This window comes from Chrysemys picta, chromosome 3, assembly GCF_011386835.1.
Source record: "Chrysemys picta bellii isolate R12L10 chromosome 3, ASM1138683v2, whole genome shotgun sequence".
Classification (NCBI taxonomy): Eukaryota; Metazoa; Chordata; order Testudines; family Emydidae; genus Chrysemys; species Chrysemys picta.
The window spans coordinates 78,238,299-78,255,352 of NC_088793.1; the positions used below are offsets into that span (position 1 = coordinate 78,238,299).

At 39.9% G+C, this 17,054-nt stretch overlaps 1 protein-coding gene across 2 annotated transcripts in view; it reads right to left on the reverse strand.

The window, feature by feature from the left end:
* The window catches only part of ASCC3 (activating signal cointegrator 1 complex subunit 3), a 495,794-nt gene that overhangs the window by 452,091 nt on the left and 26,649 nt on the right, over positions 1 to 17,054 (reverse strand). For both annotated transcript variants that reach the window (XM_065588248.1, XM_065588249.1), the window contains exons 3-4: positions 14,524 to 14,674; positions 8,088 to 8,671 (exon numbers count right to left, since the gene is read on the reverse strand). In XM_065588248.1, the coding sequence (XP_065444320.1) occupies positions 8,088 to 8,671; positions 14,524 to 14,674 (735 nt within the window). The remainder of the gene's footprint in view (positions 1 to 8,087; positions 8,672 to 14,523; positions 14,675 to 17,054) is intronic.

Sequence of the window (17,054 nt, forward strand, 5' to 3'; positions counted from 1 at the left end):
CCATTGTAAAAATGTTAAATGGGAGCTACACTGCCCCACTGAAACTAGCCTAGTTACAAGAAACACACTCTAATGGAGTATAAAGATTAAATTTTGATCAGGGGCTGTCAGGGTTCCTTCCCCACTCTGAACTCTAGGGTACAGATGTGGGGACCCGCATGAAAGACCTCCTAAGCTTATTTTTACCAGCTTAGGTTAAAACTTTCCCAAGGCACAAGTTCCACCTTGTCCTTGAACAGTATGCTGCCACCACCAAGTGATTTAAACAGACATATAGGGAGGGCCACTTGGAGCTCTACCTCCCCCAAAATATCCCCCCAAGTCCCTACCCCCCCCTTTCCTGGGGAGGCTTGGGAATAATATCCTAACCAAATGGTTACAAATTGAGCACAGATCAATCCCCCTGGGTCTTTAGGACACTGAAAAACAATCAGGTTCTTAAAAGAAGTTTATTTAAAAAAAGATAAAAGAATCACTTCTATACAATCAGGATGGAAAATAACTTTACAGGGTAACAAAAAGATTCCAAACACAGAGGATTTCCCCTCTAGGCAAAACATTAAAGTTACAAAAACAAGGATAAACCTCCCTCTTAGCACAGGGAAAAGTCACAAGCTAAAACAAAAGATAATCTAACGCATTTCTTTGCTATTACTTACTATTTCTGCAATACTAGATGCTTAGTCCAGATATGGCTTAGGGAGATCTATTTGCCCTGCCTGGTTCCTTTGCTGACTCCGAGAGAACAGAACAAGGACACAAACAAAAACCTTCTCCCACAGATTTGAAAGTATCTTCTCCCCTTATTGGTCCTTTTGGTCAGGTGCCAACCAGGTTATCTGAGCTTCTTAACCCTTTACAGGTAAAAGAGGAATTAACCCTTTACAGGGTAAAGAGGGATTTTATGCCACCCTTAGCTGTATGTTTATGACAGGGGCCATTCCCTATCTGGCCCCTGCAATCCTCGCCTGGTCTCCTCCTCACTCTCCCAGGGCCAGGGACCCACTCCCCATGTGCCCCCTCATCCCCAGCCTCCTAATATCGGCAGACATTGGATGAATCTTTGAACCAATACATTAGATTACAACACTAATATGCTTCCGCAGTCACCTCTTGCAACCTCCAACCAGAGGTAAGGTGTGTGGGCCGAACGAGTGGAGGAGTAGAGAAAGATGTACTGCTAGGTGGCTTAACTTTTTGTTTTCTTGCTTCTGTGTCAAGTATACTGGGTGCTTAACAGTCTTACGTGCTTCACACCAAAGTTTTGTTATTTTTTTGTATATTAGTTTCCTAGGGTGATTTAATTTGGGTTTGTTTGTTTAAATATTTAAAGCATGAGATATTGCACCAACATGAAAAGCCTCACAATCTCTGCTTCACTTCATCGTTCTGTTCCCCCATTCTCAGAATGGCTGACAGCAGACTCAGAGCTTCCCCTGTGATTAACTGTTTGTCAGACTCAGCTCAATAATGGAGCCTGGAATTCCACTTGTCTAGAGTTTCTGCTCATCAGTTTCCCTCTGCTCCTACCCCTGTAGAGTTTAGGAGCTAAGACACAAAGAAAAGAAAGAAATTGGGATTATGGTAAGAGGAATATAGGAAGCCAACAGAAGCAGAACTGCCAAATTGAAGCATTCAAAAATCAAACTGACTTAAAAATCATAAGCTTTTTTAGGAAGAAATAAAAAAAAATCAATCACAGGCATCAGTCAGATTTTCAACCACATCTGAGCTGTGCCTGCATGCTATGTGGCAAGAGGGCTGTCAGGAAGCCAGTTGCTATACAGAAAATTCAAAGGGCATAAAAACTAATACTATTTGAAATTTCATATACAAAGACCAACTACAGGAAGAAAAAAAATGGTAATTTAGACCCCTTTTTATGCCTATTTGAGACTACAACTTTAACTACCAAGCTGCAACCAGTAGCTCCTACAATTAATACTTAAAGCTATTCAGAAAATGCAGCTAGTGTTGAATTCTGCAGCCTGATTCTTAAGTTGTGTTTCTTTTTGTGAGCATACTTAACCTTCACATTAAAGTTAATGGAAGATAGGTCCATTCTAAATCTGTGCTCTACAACCTACACTGGCTGCCTGGTGGTTTCCATTTTGATTTTGAGACAGCAGTTTTGACCTCGAAAGCCCTAACTGACTTGGGACCTGCCTCTCCCCCTGTGACATACTGCCATGGTAATTGTCAGCAGAAGCATCTTACCTGAAGCCCCAGTCAGTAGAAGATGGGGGGGAATAGAGAGAGAAAGGAAGTAGGCCATTCTTCATAAGGACCATTGGCTTTTGAAATTCAGTTCCTCCTCAGGCCCACAGTAGTCTAAGTTTGAACATACTACAAGGCTCCCCTAGGGATGGGGGCAGATGTTGTGGGACTTTATTGGGGATTGAATGGCGAGCATTAATTAATTTTGGTTATGTGTTGTCAGTGGTTTATCTGATTTGAACTGGGGTAACTCCTGGGTCTGTTTGTTTATCAGAGTACTGTATTTAAAAAAAAAAAACACAACTAGCAAGAACCTTGTCGATAGGCAAGGGTCAAAATAACTTTTTTATGTGTGAAAGAATGCGGAACAAGGGTAATGTAGGCTGAGGCGGAGCTCAGGTTGGGGGAAGAAGAAGGAGAAAGAGGAGCTCACATTTCCCCCTACACCAGACCCAGGTAAAATTGCTCCATGAAAGTCTTCTGCACTCTTTGAGAAAATACACTTAATATTAGGGCTAAAAGGAAAGGAAAAAAAACAACAACAAAAAAGTTACTTTAAAAAACATTTGCTAATAACAAATAGCTCATAAATCAGTCCTCAGTCTTCTGGTTCTCTTTAGGATTGTGACAAACAAAGTAGTGCAATCTTGAAAAGTTATTTTTAAAAAACAGAACAAAAACACGTCTTGTGTATATCCTCTAACCTTCTTTTGATCTTGTTAGAAAACCATAAACTTCAAAGGCAATATACCAAGGTACCTTGGGATTGTTTATCTACTGATTAATGGTATAACATCAGGATAAGTTTCTCTTATCAGTCTTTCATTCTTCTGACATTTCATTTTTTTTAAATTTATCTTTTCCTTTGCATAATACTAAAAAACTGGCCCAATCAGTCTATTTATGACAGATATGCCTGGTGCAAATTAGATAAATATAGTTTTTGGATTCTTAGTCTATGTGCTTGTAAATACGTATCTACATATTTTTATAAATGCACATACATACACAATCAAAAATTAGTAGACTGGCAAAAGTGTAAGAATTTCATGTGCTTATCTAGATACAAACAATCATACATTGTGAATGAGTGGTGATAATATACTTTTGTATTATAGATATTCTTTCATATCATCACTGAATTCCCTCCTACTCATATTTTATATAACGTTTAACTTTGTCTAGATATACACCTCTACCCCGATATAATGCGACCTGATATGACACGAATTCAGATACAATACAATAAAGCAGTGCTCGGGGGGGGGCGGTGGGGGGAAGGGGGCTAAGCAAGTTCAATATAACACAGTTTCACCTATAACGCGGTAAGATTTTTTGGCTCCCAAGGACAGCGTTATATCAGGGTAGAGGTGTACATGTGACATGCTGAATAGTCTGCTGTCATACTGAATGACACTCAAGCTTCTTAGTTTTAGTTGTTCAGACGTTTCCTTTTTCATGCTATAACGTGGAAAACAGAATTAAATAAAAGTTTACAATGAACCTTCATATAAGCTGCTTCTTTACATTTTTCTCCTGAATTCCAGGGTTCACTTAATTTCTCTCTGTACCTGTATTTAACATGTAAGCAATTGCAGGAAGTGTACTGTCTGTCTTTTTATTTAAAGAGTATTTTGTAATGGTCCCCAGAGTTAATGGTGTTACAATAGAAGTGACTATTTACCAAAAAAAAAAAAAAAAACACACCATCAATATTTTACTTATGACTTCTAAGTATTAATTAGAGAAAGAATCTCTCTATGGGAATAACACTCAATAAGTCATGAGCAGATGCAGTAATTTTGCAAGGTTTCTATTTTAAAATCTAACTGGAGCAAAGCATTCTCCAGTTATCCTAAGAAAATCAGGTTTGTTAAAACACCTCCTGTTATTTAATTAATTGTTTTGAAAGAGCCATTATGGTGGCTGCTGTGTGTGTGAATGGGATATTAAGAATAACGTACCACATACTAAATCTTGAGAAAATCATTGACAGCTATCATGGCTAAACTCTGTATATACCATGTCAATAACAATGGCTCTCTATTCTCATATACAGGTAATTGGCTTCTTACATGTCACTACCAGTTATGTCATTATCAAACTTATCAACAATCTGAAATATGTTACAATCATTTATCTGCAATATAATGTATATAATTTAATTTGACTAGACTTGTTCATAGTGGAAAATCACTGCCGCATGAATTCAAAGAGTAAGAGTGAGGCAATAACTAATCAAAGCAAATTTCTTACAGTTATGAGCTGAGAGAAACCTTGTTATGGGTTGAAACGGATATGTGAACGTGCCCTTCATTTGATATATTTGTAACTGACTGTTAAGTGACCACACTTAAAACAGGATTTATTATAATCTAGCCAGAAAGTAGCACCATTTTATTTCATAGAATTATAGAAATGTAGGGCTGGAAGGGACCTCAAAAGGCCACCTTGTCCAGCCCTGTGTGCTGAGGCAGGATTAAGTATACTTAGACCATCCCTGACAGAGGTTTGTCTAACCTGTTCTTAGGTGGGGGATTCCAGACTATTCATACAAATACTCCTTATTTCCCAGTGTATAAATAATGAGAGAATTTTACAGAGCACAGCGACTTCAGCAGACAAACATCAACCCACTCAATGCATCCTCAGAACATGCACATGGAAACAGCCACTTGTCACACCATCTCAATAATGCTTGTTATAAGTCTATTGCACACTTTGTTCTAGAAAAGGACTATTTTAAGTTAAAGAGACTCATCCGCATAAAGACACAAGATTATGCCAGTAGCAAACATCAAAACACAACCCCAATGAAAAAACTGCATGAAAGCACAACCCAAAACTAGCAATAAATTTCAAAGCATTACTGCCCTAATGGAGGATATAACATCAATGTAAGCCAGCATTTCGCAAAAGCTGCTGAATTTCAAACTGTTTCAATGGCCCCACATAAACACAACACAGTGGGCAATGAACTAATGGGACTGTTGTGATAAAAGGTGACATGCCAACCACCTAATATTTGTATTAAGTAGGGAAGGGTTTAGTGGGAGTTAATGGGGAGGGAATGAAGAGAACAAGGAGCGAAGTGAATGTATTTCTTAATTATTATTAAGACAGGTGATTAAACATTTTAAAAGCTTCCTTGAGATTACTGCTTGCAATCCACCAAAGGAAATGCCATATTTTTCCCCTGACGGCAGTCCCAAAATGCTAATCTAAAGAAAGATACTCTTCCCTGCTAAACAACCTTCAAGAAGGAGAGAGGGAAGCGGGGGAGAGTGGAGGGGGGGGGGGGGGGGGGAGTAGAGCAGACTTTTTTCTTACCTAATCAAAATTCAAGTTTAACCACAATGATAAAGAACATTTCCTGAAAAAGAAATGCAACATTTTTTTCTGCAAAACAAGTTAGAGGATGGCATTTTCATACAGATCAGCAGCATGCTTTTGGTTTTTATACTTAATTTAAAAACTTCTTTATCATCATTAAGACTTATTATGGAAGATGGCTATTCTTCTCAATCCCCTTTCACTGGAGCTAGTTTTAAGTGAATTTTTAAACCCATTACTTAAATATCTTAAGCATTAAACATGGATAAATTAAGTAATACCCTGGGTAGTGGGGGGCATTTTCTCTCTCCCTTTTCCGTTAGATGTAAATAAATATTCCTCCCCATCTAAGAAACCTTGTGGAAGTCAAGGTCCCCATACTGTATTTTTTCTGTTAAGAACATTGCAGGCTCTTGAGGAAGATAAGGATTACTTAGTTTTCTCTTTTACATGCAAGTTCCTCCCTCTCTCAAGAGGTGGGCAATCTTTAATAATGTTGTTTGTGTCTCAACTACCCAAGGTGTGAAACTGTTTGCAAAATATGTCAAGTTTGGGGGGAGAGGTTATTTACACTATCATCTTTTACATAGTTGGTTATGTTGAATATAATTTTGGCTTGGTCGGGCTTCATGTTAGTGGATGTCCTTAGAATTGAAAAAAATAAAAATCAGAAAAAAATATGGCAAAAAATAACTATTAAAGAAAGTCACATGATAAAGACACTGGTTGACCCATACATGGTTAGTGCCTTTAAAATGTTCAACTGGTCATCATAATAGCCATACTTAAATACCAAACAAAACAGGAGCATGCCCTCATTTATACAATAGGTATCCAAAGCCAGTTATCTAAATGTAAAAATTATTATCTTTAAAAGAATAAATATTGTCTTTAGTAGCAAACTCACCTTGAGTCCACAGGATTCAGTTTTCAGCGGACTACCCACTCCTACCTATAGCACCACTTCTGTGTTTCTACTCCCTTTCAGAAAAGCTACAGAGGGATCTTTAAGTAGTTTGAAATATCGATTTTCTAAAAGAAAGTTAAAAGGTTCAGTTGAAAGAAGTACTGAAGAATTATGTTGGAAAAAGTAAGGAAGAGGTGGTAGTTTGCTTTTCAAAATTCACTCTGTACTCCACACCAGTGTTCTCTGATGGGTAAGCCACCTTCACCAGCTGAATTTGTCTGCTCTCTCTTGCTCAGCAGATTCCTCCTCAGGTCCATGTCTCCCCAACCCAACACTGTCCTATTACAGGACCCAATTCCACTCTCCATCTCTACTCATCTTCCTTCTGACACATTACTAGTCCCCTGTCCCACTCCCTCTGGTTCCAGGTTAGTAGCCACTACTCCCATTCAAAGAATGTCTGCTGTTGACCCCATCACCACTAGCCACTCTAACAGCAGTCCCCTGTCTTTCTGAAGGAGTCACTCCTTCGTTCTACTAGCTTCCACCAGTTCCTGCACTACTTTCTAAAGGCGGAAATAGGTAGCAGATTTATAATGAATCTTTCTGCAGAGCTGCCTGCCCCTACTTCCACCTGAAAGCAGATCTCTCTCTCCTGCCTCAGCAGCAAAAGAGGGTCTGCAACAGGAAGTGTGAACACAAATGCAGAAAAAGAATTAAAAGGTAATTTTTTTCCACATTTGAAAGTACCATTTTTTTATTTTAAAGTGTAGTTAGAAAGTATAACTAGACCTTAAAATTAATGAACATTTGGAAGTTAAGCAAGATCTTTAAAGATAATAAAAATACAATCTCTCATTTAAAACAGTTGCTTCCTAACAAAACTGGGAGTGGATGGGTCATTACACAAACTAAAAACTATTTCCCCATGCTAATTTTCCCCCTACTGTTACTCACACCTTCTTGTCAACTGTTTGAAATGGGCCATCCTGATTATCACTACAAAAGTTTTTTTTCCCTCCTGCTTATAATAGCCAACCTTGATTGATTTGTCTTGTTAGAGTTGGTATGGGAACACCCATCTTTTCATGTTCCCTGTATATATATCTTCCTACGGTATTTTCCACTCCATGCATCTGATTAAATGGGTTTAGTCCACAAAAGCTTATGCCCAAATAAATTGATTAGTCTCTAAGGTGCCACAAGTACTCCTGTTCTTTTTTCAAAATAAAACTGTCTCCGTATATAAACGGAAAAAACATTTATACAATGCTTTCTTTCTGCCCCAGCGTACTATAATATCTTAAGCCATTATACAGACTTGTGTATAGTGATTTAAGATATTGTGATTTCATTTTTATTAACACAGACAAAAACATTGTTACCACTCAACTCAGCTATTGCCCCATGACAGCTGTAACTATAGCTTTAGCAATATGCCAAGTCTCAAAAGCTACCAGAATAGTCACCTTTTACCTTCAAGAAGAAACTTGCCTCTAGCCTGTTAATGTCAAGTGGACATCATTTTTTTGGCGGAAAACTTGAAATAATGAGTAAAAAAAGGAAAGTTTGATATCTGTGTCACGTTTAAATAAATTCTACTACAGTATTACTAATATATCTACTGTACCTCATTCTGAAGCTCGTCACCACTTTTACTAGATGCAAGCATCTCATACAAAGTGCAGCAGAGATCATCTGTTGTTGGTTCTCCAGGGGTTCCTTTTAGTGATTCATTTAGAAACTTCCCAACCTCATACCACAGAAAAGAATCATCCACTTTTTCCAATGACTTGAGATCAGAGTTATTGCCATAACAATTCTGGAAGTTTTCCAAATCGTTATTCAGAAATTTCTTGTAATCTAAGCTTATAGTTTTCTGTTCAGCAGCCTCACCATTTATTGGCAGTTCTTCAGAGTGATCCAGGTCATGCATGTCAAATGAAAATACTATATTTTTACCAAAGAATACTCTGTTATCACCATTTTGCTCTTCAGCAATCCGTATAAGTGCTGTAAGCTGTTCTTCAGTGAAGTAAGAAGCTATCCGGCATGTGGCATTACAGGCGGCAGTAGCAGATGATGATGGAAAGGGCCCAAACATCTGCTTGATTGCCTTTGTTTCATCATGACCAACGCATTCCTTCATGTGAAACGTCTTAAAGAGAAAAACAGCTCCACTTTCAATTGCTTCTTGTCCATTTTCAGTTCCTACTGTGCACAAAAACAAAAGAAACTTTACTACATAAATTCTAACAACTAAGATAATTCTCTTTTACTGCCTATCACATAACTATATTCAATTTGTTGCTCCAAACAGTATCATATGAGCAATGAAAGTGACATGAATCTTTAAACAAAGAATAAAACAATAAGAATAAGTTGTTGCAGGATTTTACAGATTCAAAGGTGTTGTAGCAATAAAGCATCTAGCTTTTACTCTTTTTAGTTGTACTTTTATTTATGAAGTATTTCTATGTCTATCACCTTGGTATCCTTTATGAACTTAAAAAAACAAAAACAAAAAAAACTATTTTCACACCATCAATATTCTTTGTACAAACTAACATTTTTTAAAAATTGGAAAAGGTGTTGAGGATGTAAATCACGCAACCTGACTGAACATTCTAAATTACTTTAGAACACAAGATCAAGCCAAAGCTCTTCTCTGCTCCTCTAGCTCGATTCAGCCACTAGGCATTTACTGCATACTGTACAATACATACATTCTAATTTTATAACTAATGCAACATCATGTTTATCAGTTAATGCTGGATACAGATATTTTGTCTATGGACAAAAACAAATTTACAGTGTGCTCAAATCAACAAAAGCATAAAGAATATTAATTTTACCATTTATATTTATAAATCAGTGTCAATAAGAGCTTCTTAGGGAACCAAGTGCCAAGAGAACCTTTAACTTAGTTGTTGCTGGTTTTGCTGATGATTTCATTTGCCTTGTTCTTGATTTGTCTCTTTTTATAAGTAATACGTAAATATACTAATTTATGGTGAAACGATGAATTATGTAATTTTGACAGACACTGTATATCCCTACATTTTGTTTATTTGCTTACTGCTGTACTGGGGTAAAAACAAAAACAAAAAAAGAGAAACCCACAACATCTTTTGTACTAAATTAGCTTTAATACATCAGGCACTTTGGGAAGCAAAAGGGCAAACAATAAATTTAATTTAATAATTTCTAATGAGTGCACTCAATACTGGGCTGCTCCCTGGTTACTTTTAATCCTTTTAAAAGTGTTTCATTACTAGACACAGATATCCTAGGAATCCAATGACAAAAAAAAATATCTACCCACGAACACCTCCTCAAATATTCATGCTTAAGTACAAATCATGTTCCTTAAAGTCACCAAGAATATTATGGCTGCTCTATATCTTTGAAAAGTTTCAGGTGTTTTTCGTTCATAGGCTATAGAGCAATTACTTCTTTGTATCCCAGTAGAACAAATAATGCTGTCACTCACAGTGCAAGTTAGAAATATTTAATCAGAACTAAGACAACTCTGAATGCTGATAATTGGCTAACTAAAAGTGATAGCAGCTGTGCTTGACTGAAGACACTGTTGTTGAGTTTAAAGCACAGTAGCAGGCCAGCCTGAACTTCTCTCTATATCTAGGGTAGAATAAGCTAGATCTCTCCTTGCTCTCTCAGCAATGCAAGCTGAGTTAATGTAGTCAACACCAAAATACTGAAAAAATATCCTTAGGAATTCCAATAGGTTTCAATCAAATTAATTCTGAGATCTCAGGGACAGTATATCGACTTTTAACTTCACTTCCTCCTCAGAAAAGGACTGGACATGAAGACAAAAAAACCTCAAGAATTGGGATGATGAAGACTCAGTAACTAGTTCTGTGATATCACCACCTGTTCACACAAAGAAGTTGTTATAGTATATATAGAGCTGAATGGCCAGGATTTAAAATAGTCATCATATATAAGAAGAAAGTAATTACAAATAAATTGATTTTCTGCACAAGGATTTAATGGACTAGTTTTAGAAGATGCTAAGAAACCTTGAAGTCAATGGTACTCAGCACCTTTGGAAACATCAGGCCACAACTGAGTAATGCATATTCAAAATAAGCAAGATTGAAGTTACTTTGAACATTAGTAAAGTAATTTTAAAATAGTTATTTAAATCATTCTTGTTGCTTAAATAAGGTAAATTTAACTCAATAAGATGGCTAGATTTAACAAGTTCTACTACTCATTTATGTTGCAAAAATTGGGGAATACATTTCTGATTTATTTTAAACTAACTTAGTGTTGCAAGTCTTCATAAACTAAGCTACTGGTTCCTAGTTTGTGGGGAAAAGGGGGTTATGGAATTATTGGAACGAACACACTTAATTGTTCTATTGACAGAGCAGTTAAAATCCTGTGAAACATGCCTTAAATAATCATTTTTAGCAAGTGTATACAAGTTGATTAGAGTTCATATCTTAAAAGAAAAAACTATCGTTCCTATTAAATCTTAAATAAAAAATTGTTTATAAAAAAAACTCTCTAGGGAGGAAAAGGTTTCTTCTTTATTTGTTTTACAGAAAGAGCCAGGATCAACACTCTTTTGGGAATTAGCACTTGCTGGATCCTGGTATGGTGGAGTGAATCCAAAGCTGCAGCATCAATAAGGAGTATCCAAGCGAAGGAAGGGAAAAGTAATATCACAATGTCATGCAAGTGGTCCATAGGGATGATGGGTAGAGTGTAGCCAATCAGTCTGAAGTGCCAAATAGGAGTAACCAAACATTAAATACCTAATGGGTAACCTTACCCATCCCATGGGTTGAAGGGGAGAGCATCAAAATCTCTAATCTTAAGTGGATAAAAATGCCAGTGGGTCTGGACAAGAAACGGAGAAATGTGGGCATAACTAGCCAACATAACATCAACGCGGCAGAACATAACGATTATAAATAGCGGCCCAGGAAAAGATAAACTTATGATATGGTTTGACGGTGGAAGGGCGTATAAGTATAGAGGGTTTAGTAATTGTACACACATTTTGAGGGAGAATCCCTCATGTGCTTTTATAGCATGGTATGCCCCCAAGTGGACAAAAGAAGAAAGAGACCATATTGTTAAAATGGGCCCATATTTGTCAATATAAGCAATGCCTTATTTAATATTATTGAGCCATGAGGCGGATACAATTGGGTAGCGGTTCATTGTGTGCCTCAACAAAAGATTATACCAAGAATTCAGTTAAGTTTGCAACGACCTCGGTAGACAGCTGGTAGAGCAAAACAATGGGTGTACGAGAAATATATAAGCCAAGTTTTGTTTTCCGACTGGTCTGAAAGTAGCAGAAATATAACAGGAAACATGTAAGTGGGATATGGAGGATTGTTGGACCCAACAATTTTATAAAATCTTTGCCATATCATGGGTATTCCAAGCCTTAGTAAGTTAAAATTGGTCATTATATATAGAATTCACAGTCCATTTTCATAAATTTCTTTAGCATTTTAAAAATCTTGAATTTCATGGTTTCAGATATTTAAATCAAACTTCACGGTGTTGTAACAAAACATGAATACGTATTTTAAAATGTAAATACGTAAAGCCCTTAAGACTCAGCATTTCTCAAACTGGGGGTCCCAACCCCAAAAGGGGTTGCAAGGCTATTGTAGGGGGGTTCATGGTATTGCCGCCCTTTCTTCTCTGCTGCCTTTAGAGTTGGGCAGCCAGAAAGCAACTGCTGCTGGCCAGGTGCTCCGCTCTGAAAACAGTGCTGCCACCAGCAGCAACACAGAAGGATAATCCTAGATAAAACGACAATGTTCTCACAACATTCAAGATGTGAAGTTTCATTGTACACAGGATGGAATGCAGTTAAGAGAAGAATACCAGGAGATGAATCAACTAACTGATGTGGAAATCAGAAACCATCTTTGGCAGAAACTTCAGGTTGAGGCTCAGAGTGACTCTGTTCATGTGAAAGGCCATGTAAGGAGGGCACAAGATGAGGACCTGGATGAGGGCCTAGCGGATGAGATTGCCTCACTCGTGGCTGTCTTCATTGATAGACAGTAAATACAAGTAGTCAGTGGCTCAAAAGGGGGAGACCCATCAGTCCAAATGACACTAAGTTAAGGTCCCAGGAAGGAAAGAGTTCCTGGATCAGGAGGAAAACCATGCGAGAGTCCTTTAAGGAATCTCACCAATCATACCAGGGCAAGGAAACAATGTAGGCTTTGTACAGGAGCATTACTCTCTGAAGCAATCAAGTCTGTCCCTTAGCTTAATACCAGTATAGCTGGCTGGGCGTAGCCACAGGTGGGTCACAGCCCACCCACTTAGCATCCAGACCCACCCCGCAGCCCCGGCTCTCCTCCTGCTTCAGTGCTTGCCCCACTCCTCCTGCCCAATGCTCCAGCTGGGGAGTGGGATCGGGGGCTTGGCCCGCTCCCGCAACCCACGCGGCACTCCAACCGGGGAGCCAGGTCGGGGGCTTGCCCCGCTCTGCCCACCAGGCGCCCCTACCAGAGAGCGGGGCGCGGGGGCTTGCAAGGCCCCACCCCCCACTCCCCTGCTGGTGCACCAGGCAGGTGGAGCGGGACAAGTGCCCACCCCATTCCCCAGCAGGAGTGTCGGGCAGGTGGAGCAGGCCAAGCCCTAAGCACCAGGCAAGGGGGCGGAGTGGGTGGGGGCACAGGGTGCACATTTTTACCGGTTACCCCAGTTTTCTGGGGGCCCTGACCAGAGCATCATTCCTCCCCCTCCCCGCAGGGCTGGCAGGAGGAGGGGAAGGCAGCCCTGATGACTCCTACCCCCGTCATTGCCCGCTCACCCCAAGTCGGGGCCCACCCACATGTCCTGTCCTGGCTACTGATACCTGGCATCAATTTCTGATAAAATAAATAGCCCAGTATAGCTAGACTCAGAGTGGATACTGGCAAAAACTGACACTGCTTCCCAGACAGAAAGTCACTTGGTATGTCAGCCTGGCCAAGGGTTTTCTGCTTTGGAGCAAAATGTCTCAAACCACAGCAAAGCAGTTTCTTTCTGCAGATGTCATTCAGGCAGTCACGTGCAAGGATGTACGTCTTGGATCCCATAGTACTATCAAGGTGATGGACTGCCATATTTACACATATAACAGGTTTACGTAGCTTAATCCCCACCAGTCATATTTATCCTGTGGCTGCTGTTTGAGATTTCTGAACAGTAACCAGGAAAAAAATACAGGAAAATTTAAGCCTACCACCACCAAACTCAGGGAGATAATCCTTAGCCAAGCATCAACTATGAACAAAGAACACCCCCCACCTACAAAACATCTCCTTGACCCTCATGCTGACAAGGGGTGACTAGGAGCTAATGGGGCTCAACCCCACCAATAATGCTAATTGAAATTTTCTCAACAAAAAAGTTTTTTTAAATACGGTTTTGTTGAAAACAAACTTTTCCCACACATTTTGTCTCACAAAGTTTGGTTTATTGAAAAATATTCAAATTTTTTTAAAACGTTTTCATTTTGACAGACTGGGATTTTCCTCTTCCCCCCACCCCACCCCTTAAAAACAAAAACAAAAACAAAACAAAAAACACAACTCCACTCCGTTCCCTACACTGGTAAAAGGGGTGGAGGGGAGGCTAAAATTAGAGGCTTCTTCTCTGTCTCTTGTTTCCCAGGTGCCTAGTTTCAGAATGATAAAGTTATTAAAAAATCCACTCTCTGCTATTACAACTATTTCTGCACTGAAGTAGATACCACCAAACTTATTCTCTTCTCCACTTGTTGATGTGCCAAAAGTAACTGTAACACCTTAATTATTGGAGGTTGCTTAAAGAGCAGTAAAAGAAAGCACTCTAACAGTATGAGAAGCAACAATTCCAGAAAATTAAGTCAAATTTAAAAGACGTCCTGAGGGCCAAATTCCAATCTTAGATATGCATATGTAACTCAGATTGGCTTTAGTTTCCAGGGTATATCTGAAGGAAGAACTAAGGAGTACAAAACATACATATCAACTTAAAATTTGGTTTTCAGGTTGATGATATTAGATTACTAACAAATTAAGACTTACCTATTTGTTTTGCAGCCTGTAATATAGTTCTTAAATGTCCATTTACAGACTGCTGTTCTTTCTTGTCCAAACTATCTTCAACAAATTTTAGTATCTTCTTCCATGTAAGCTCAGAGCTCATTAACTGTCTATGTAATTTTGACCTTTTATTCTGAAAAAGAATAATCAGAGAAAATAAGGGCATTTTGTTTAGAATTAACATGCAATTCATAAAAACAAAGGCTAATAGGAGCTGCGGAGCCAATGCTCGGGACTAGGATGACCAGGTGTCGACTGGAACACCCGGTCGAAAAGGAACCCTAGAGGCTCCAGTCAGCACCACTGACCAGACCGTTAAAAGGCCGATCGGTGGTGCTGCGGCACTAAGGCAAGCTAGTACCTACCTGTCCTGGGAGTCTGGTGGCAAAAGGAAGTTCCAGGCTGGTTTCTTCCCCTGATGGTTATTGATAAAATACAAACTGATCTGTTTCCCTCAATCTCCTTCCCCCCTGCAATGATGCTGAAAGGTCATTTCCTCTGCTTGTTGATCCTCCTTATCATCTATGTAAATTACATTTCCATTGTTTCCTAAAGTCCTTTGGAAATACCTTTAAGGTGGCAGAACCACATTCTTGTCTAGAGTGGGATAGCTTTAGCCCTGCCTGGCAGACATAATTTAATAATAATTTTCCAAGTTTTAATTTGTCCTCTGTACATACACCACACAATAATATTGATTTTTAACATGATATTAGCTTTCTATTGGTATCTTACATGACACCTTCTAGATGGCGGGCTATGAATGTTCACAAAATTGGGGGTTGGGGTGCGGGAGGGGGTGAGGGCTCCGGCTGGGTGTGCAGGTCTGGGATGGTGTCAGAAATGAGGAGTTCAGGGTGTGGGAGGGGGCTCCGGGCTGGGGTAGGGGATTGGGGTGCGAGCTCCAGCTGGGGGTGCAGGCTCTGGGGTGGGGATGAGGGGTTGGGGGTGCAGGAGGGTCCTCCGGGCTGGGACCGAGGGGTTCAGAGGGCAGGAGAGGGATTAGGGCTGGGGCAGGGGTTTGGTGTGCGGGAGGGTGTCAGAGGTGCAGGCTCCTGGCCGCACTTACCTCAAGCAGCTCCTGGAAGCAGCGGCATGTCCCCCCTCCAGTTCCTATGTGGAGGCACAACCAGGCGGCTCCGCCCGCTGCTCCTGCCCCAGGTGTTACCCCACAGCTCCCATGAGCCTGGAACCACGGCCAGTGGGAGCTGCAGAGGCGGCGCCTGCTTTCAGGGCAGTGTACCGAGCCGCCTGGATGTGCCTCCACATAGGAGCTGGAGAAGGGACATACCGCTGCTTCCAGGAGCTGCTTGAGCTGTGGGGGTAATACCTGGGGCAGGAGCAGCGTGCAGAGCCACCTGGTTGTGTCTCCACGTAGGAGCTGGAGGGGGACATGCCGCTGCTTCTGGGAGCCGCGCAGCGCCATGGCACACACAGAGCAGGGCGAGCCCCGGACCCCGCTCCCCATCGGGATGTGGCCCCCGGGCCGTAGTTTGCCCGCCCCCGTTCTAGATACATCAGTGAGTTGGGGTACACTGAACTGGTGAGGCCAACTGAAACTTACTACCAGGTATCAGTGAGCCTCTTGCTTTTTGGGCTGCTGTTAGGGTGACCAGCAGACAACCATCATGGAAAATTTCAACCTGAATGATTTAAGTTTGGCACAATCATAACCTACTGAAAAACAGGATATTTATAACAGGAAGCATTGGGCAACCCTCACTAGAGGCGTTGCTATCTGCATCACCTATTTATAAATTCTATTTGCTCTCTAACTTCTCTTTTCCCAACTAAATACCAATACCAGTATTTGTAAGCTTTCCTGAAATGGAAAACCCCCACCACCAAAACCATCCCTCATTCTAGTCATTACCACTGTCCTTCTCTATTTTTTCTTTTTTAAGGAAAAAAAATGTAATGATAAAAGGAATGGAATTTTAAAATATATAAACATCTCATTCCTCAAAAAGTACTTTCTCCTTTACCAGCTCCATTCATTCATGTGGCATCATCCTGGATGAAGAGTAGCAGCAGTGGTAATATAACAAACGTTTATTATTCACAAAAAGAAGAACAGGAGTACTTGTGGCACCTTAGAGACTAACAAATTTACTAGAGCATAAGCTTTCGTGGACTACAGCCCACTTCTTCGGATGCATATAGAATGGAACATATATTGAGGAGATATATATACACACATACAGAGAGCATAAACAGGTGGGAGTTGTCTTACCAACTCTGAGAGGCCAATTAATTATCAAACTGTCTGTACTGGGCTAGCTTGATTATCACTTCAAAAGTTTTTTTTCTCTTAATTAATTGGCCTCTCAGAGTTGGTAAGACAACTCCCACCTGTTTATGCTCTCTGTATGTGTGTATATATATCTCCTCAATATATGTTCCATTCTATATGCATCCGAAGAAGTGGGCTGTAGTCCACGAAAGCTTATGCTCTAATAAATTTGTTAGTCTCTAAGGTGCCACAAGTACTCCTGTTCTTCTTTTTGCGGATA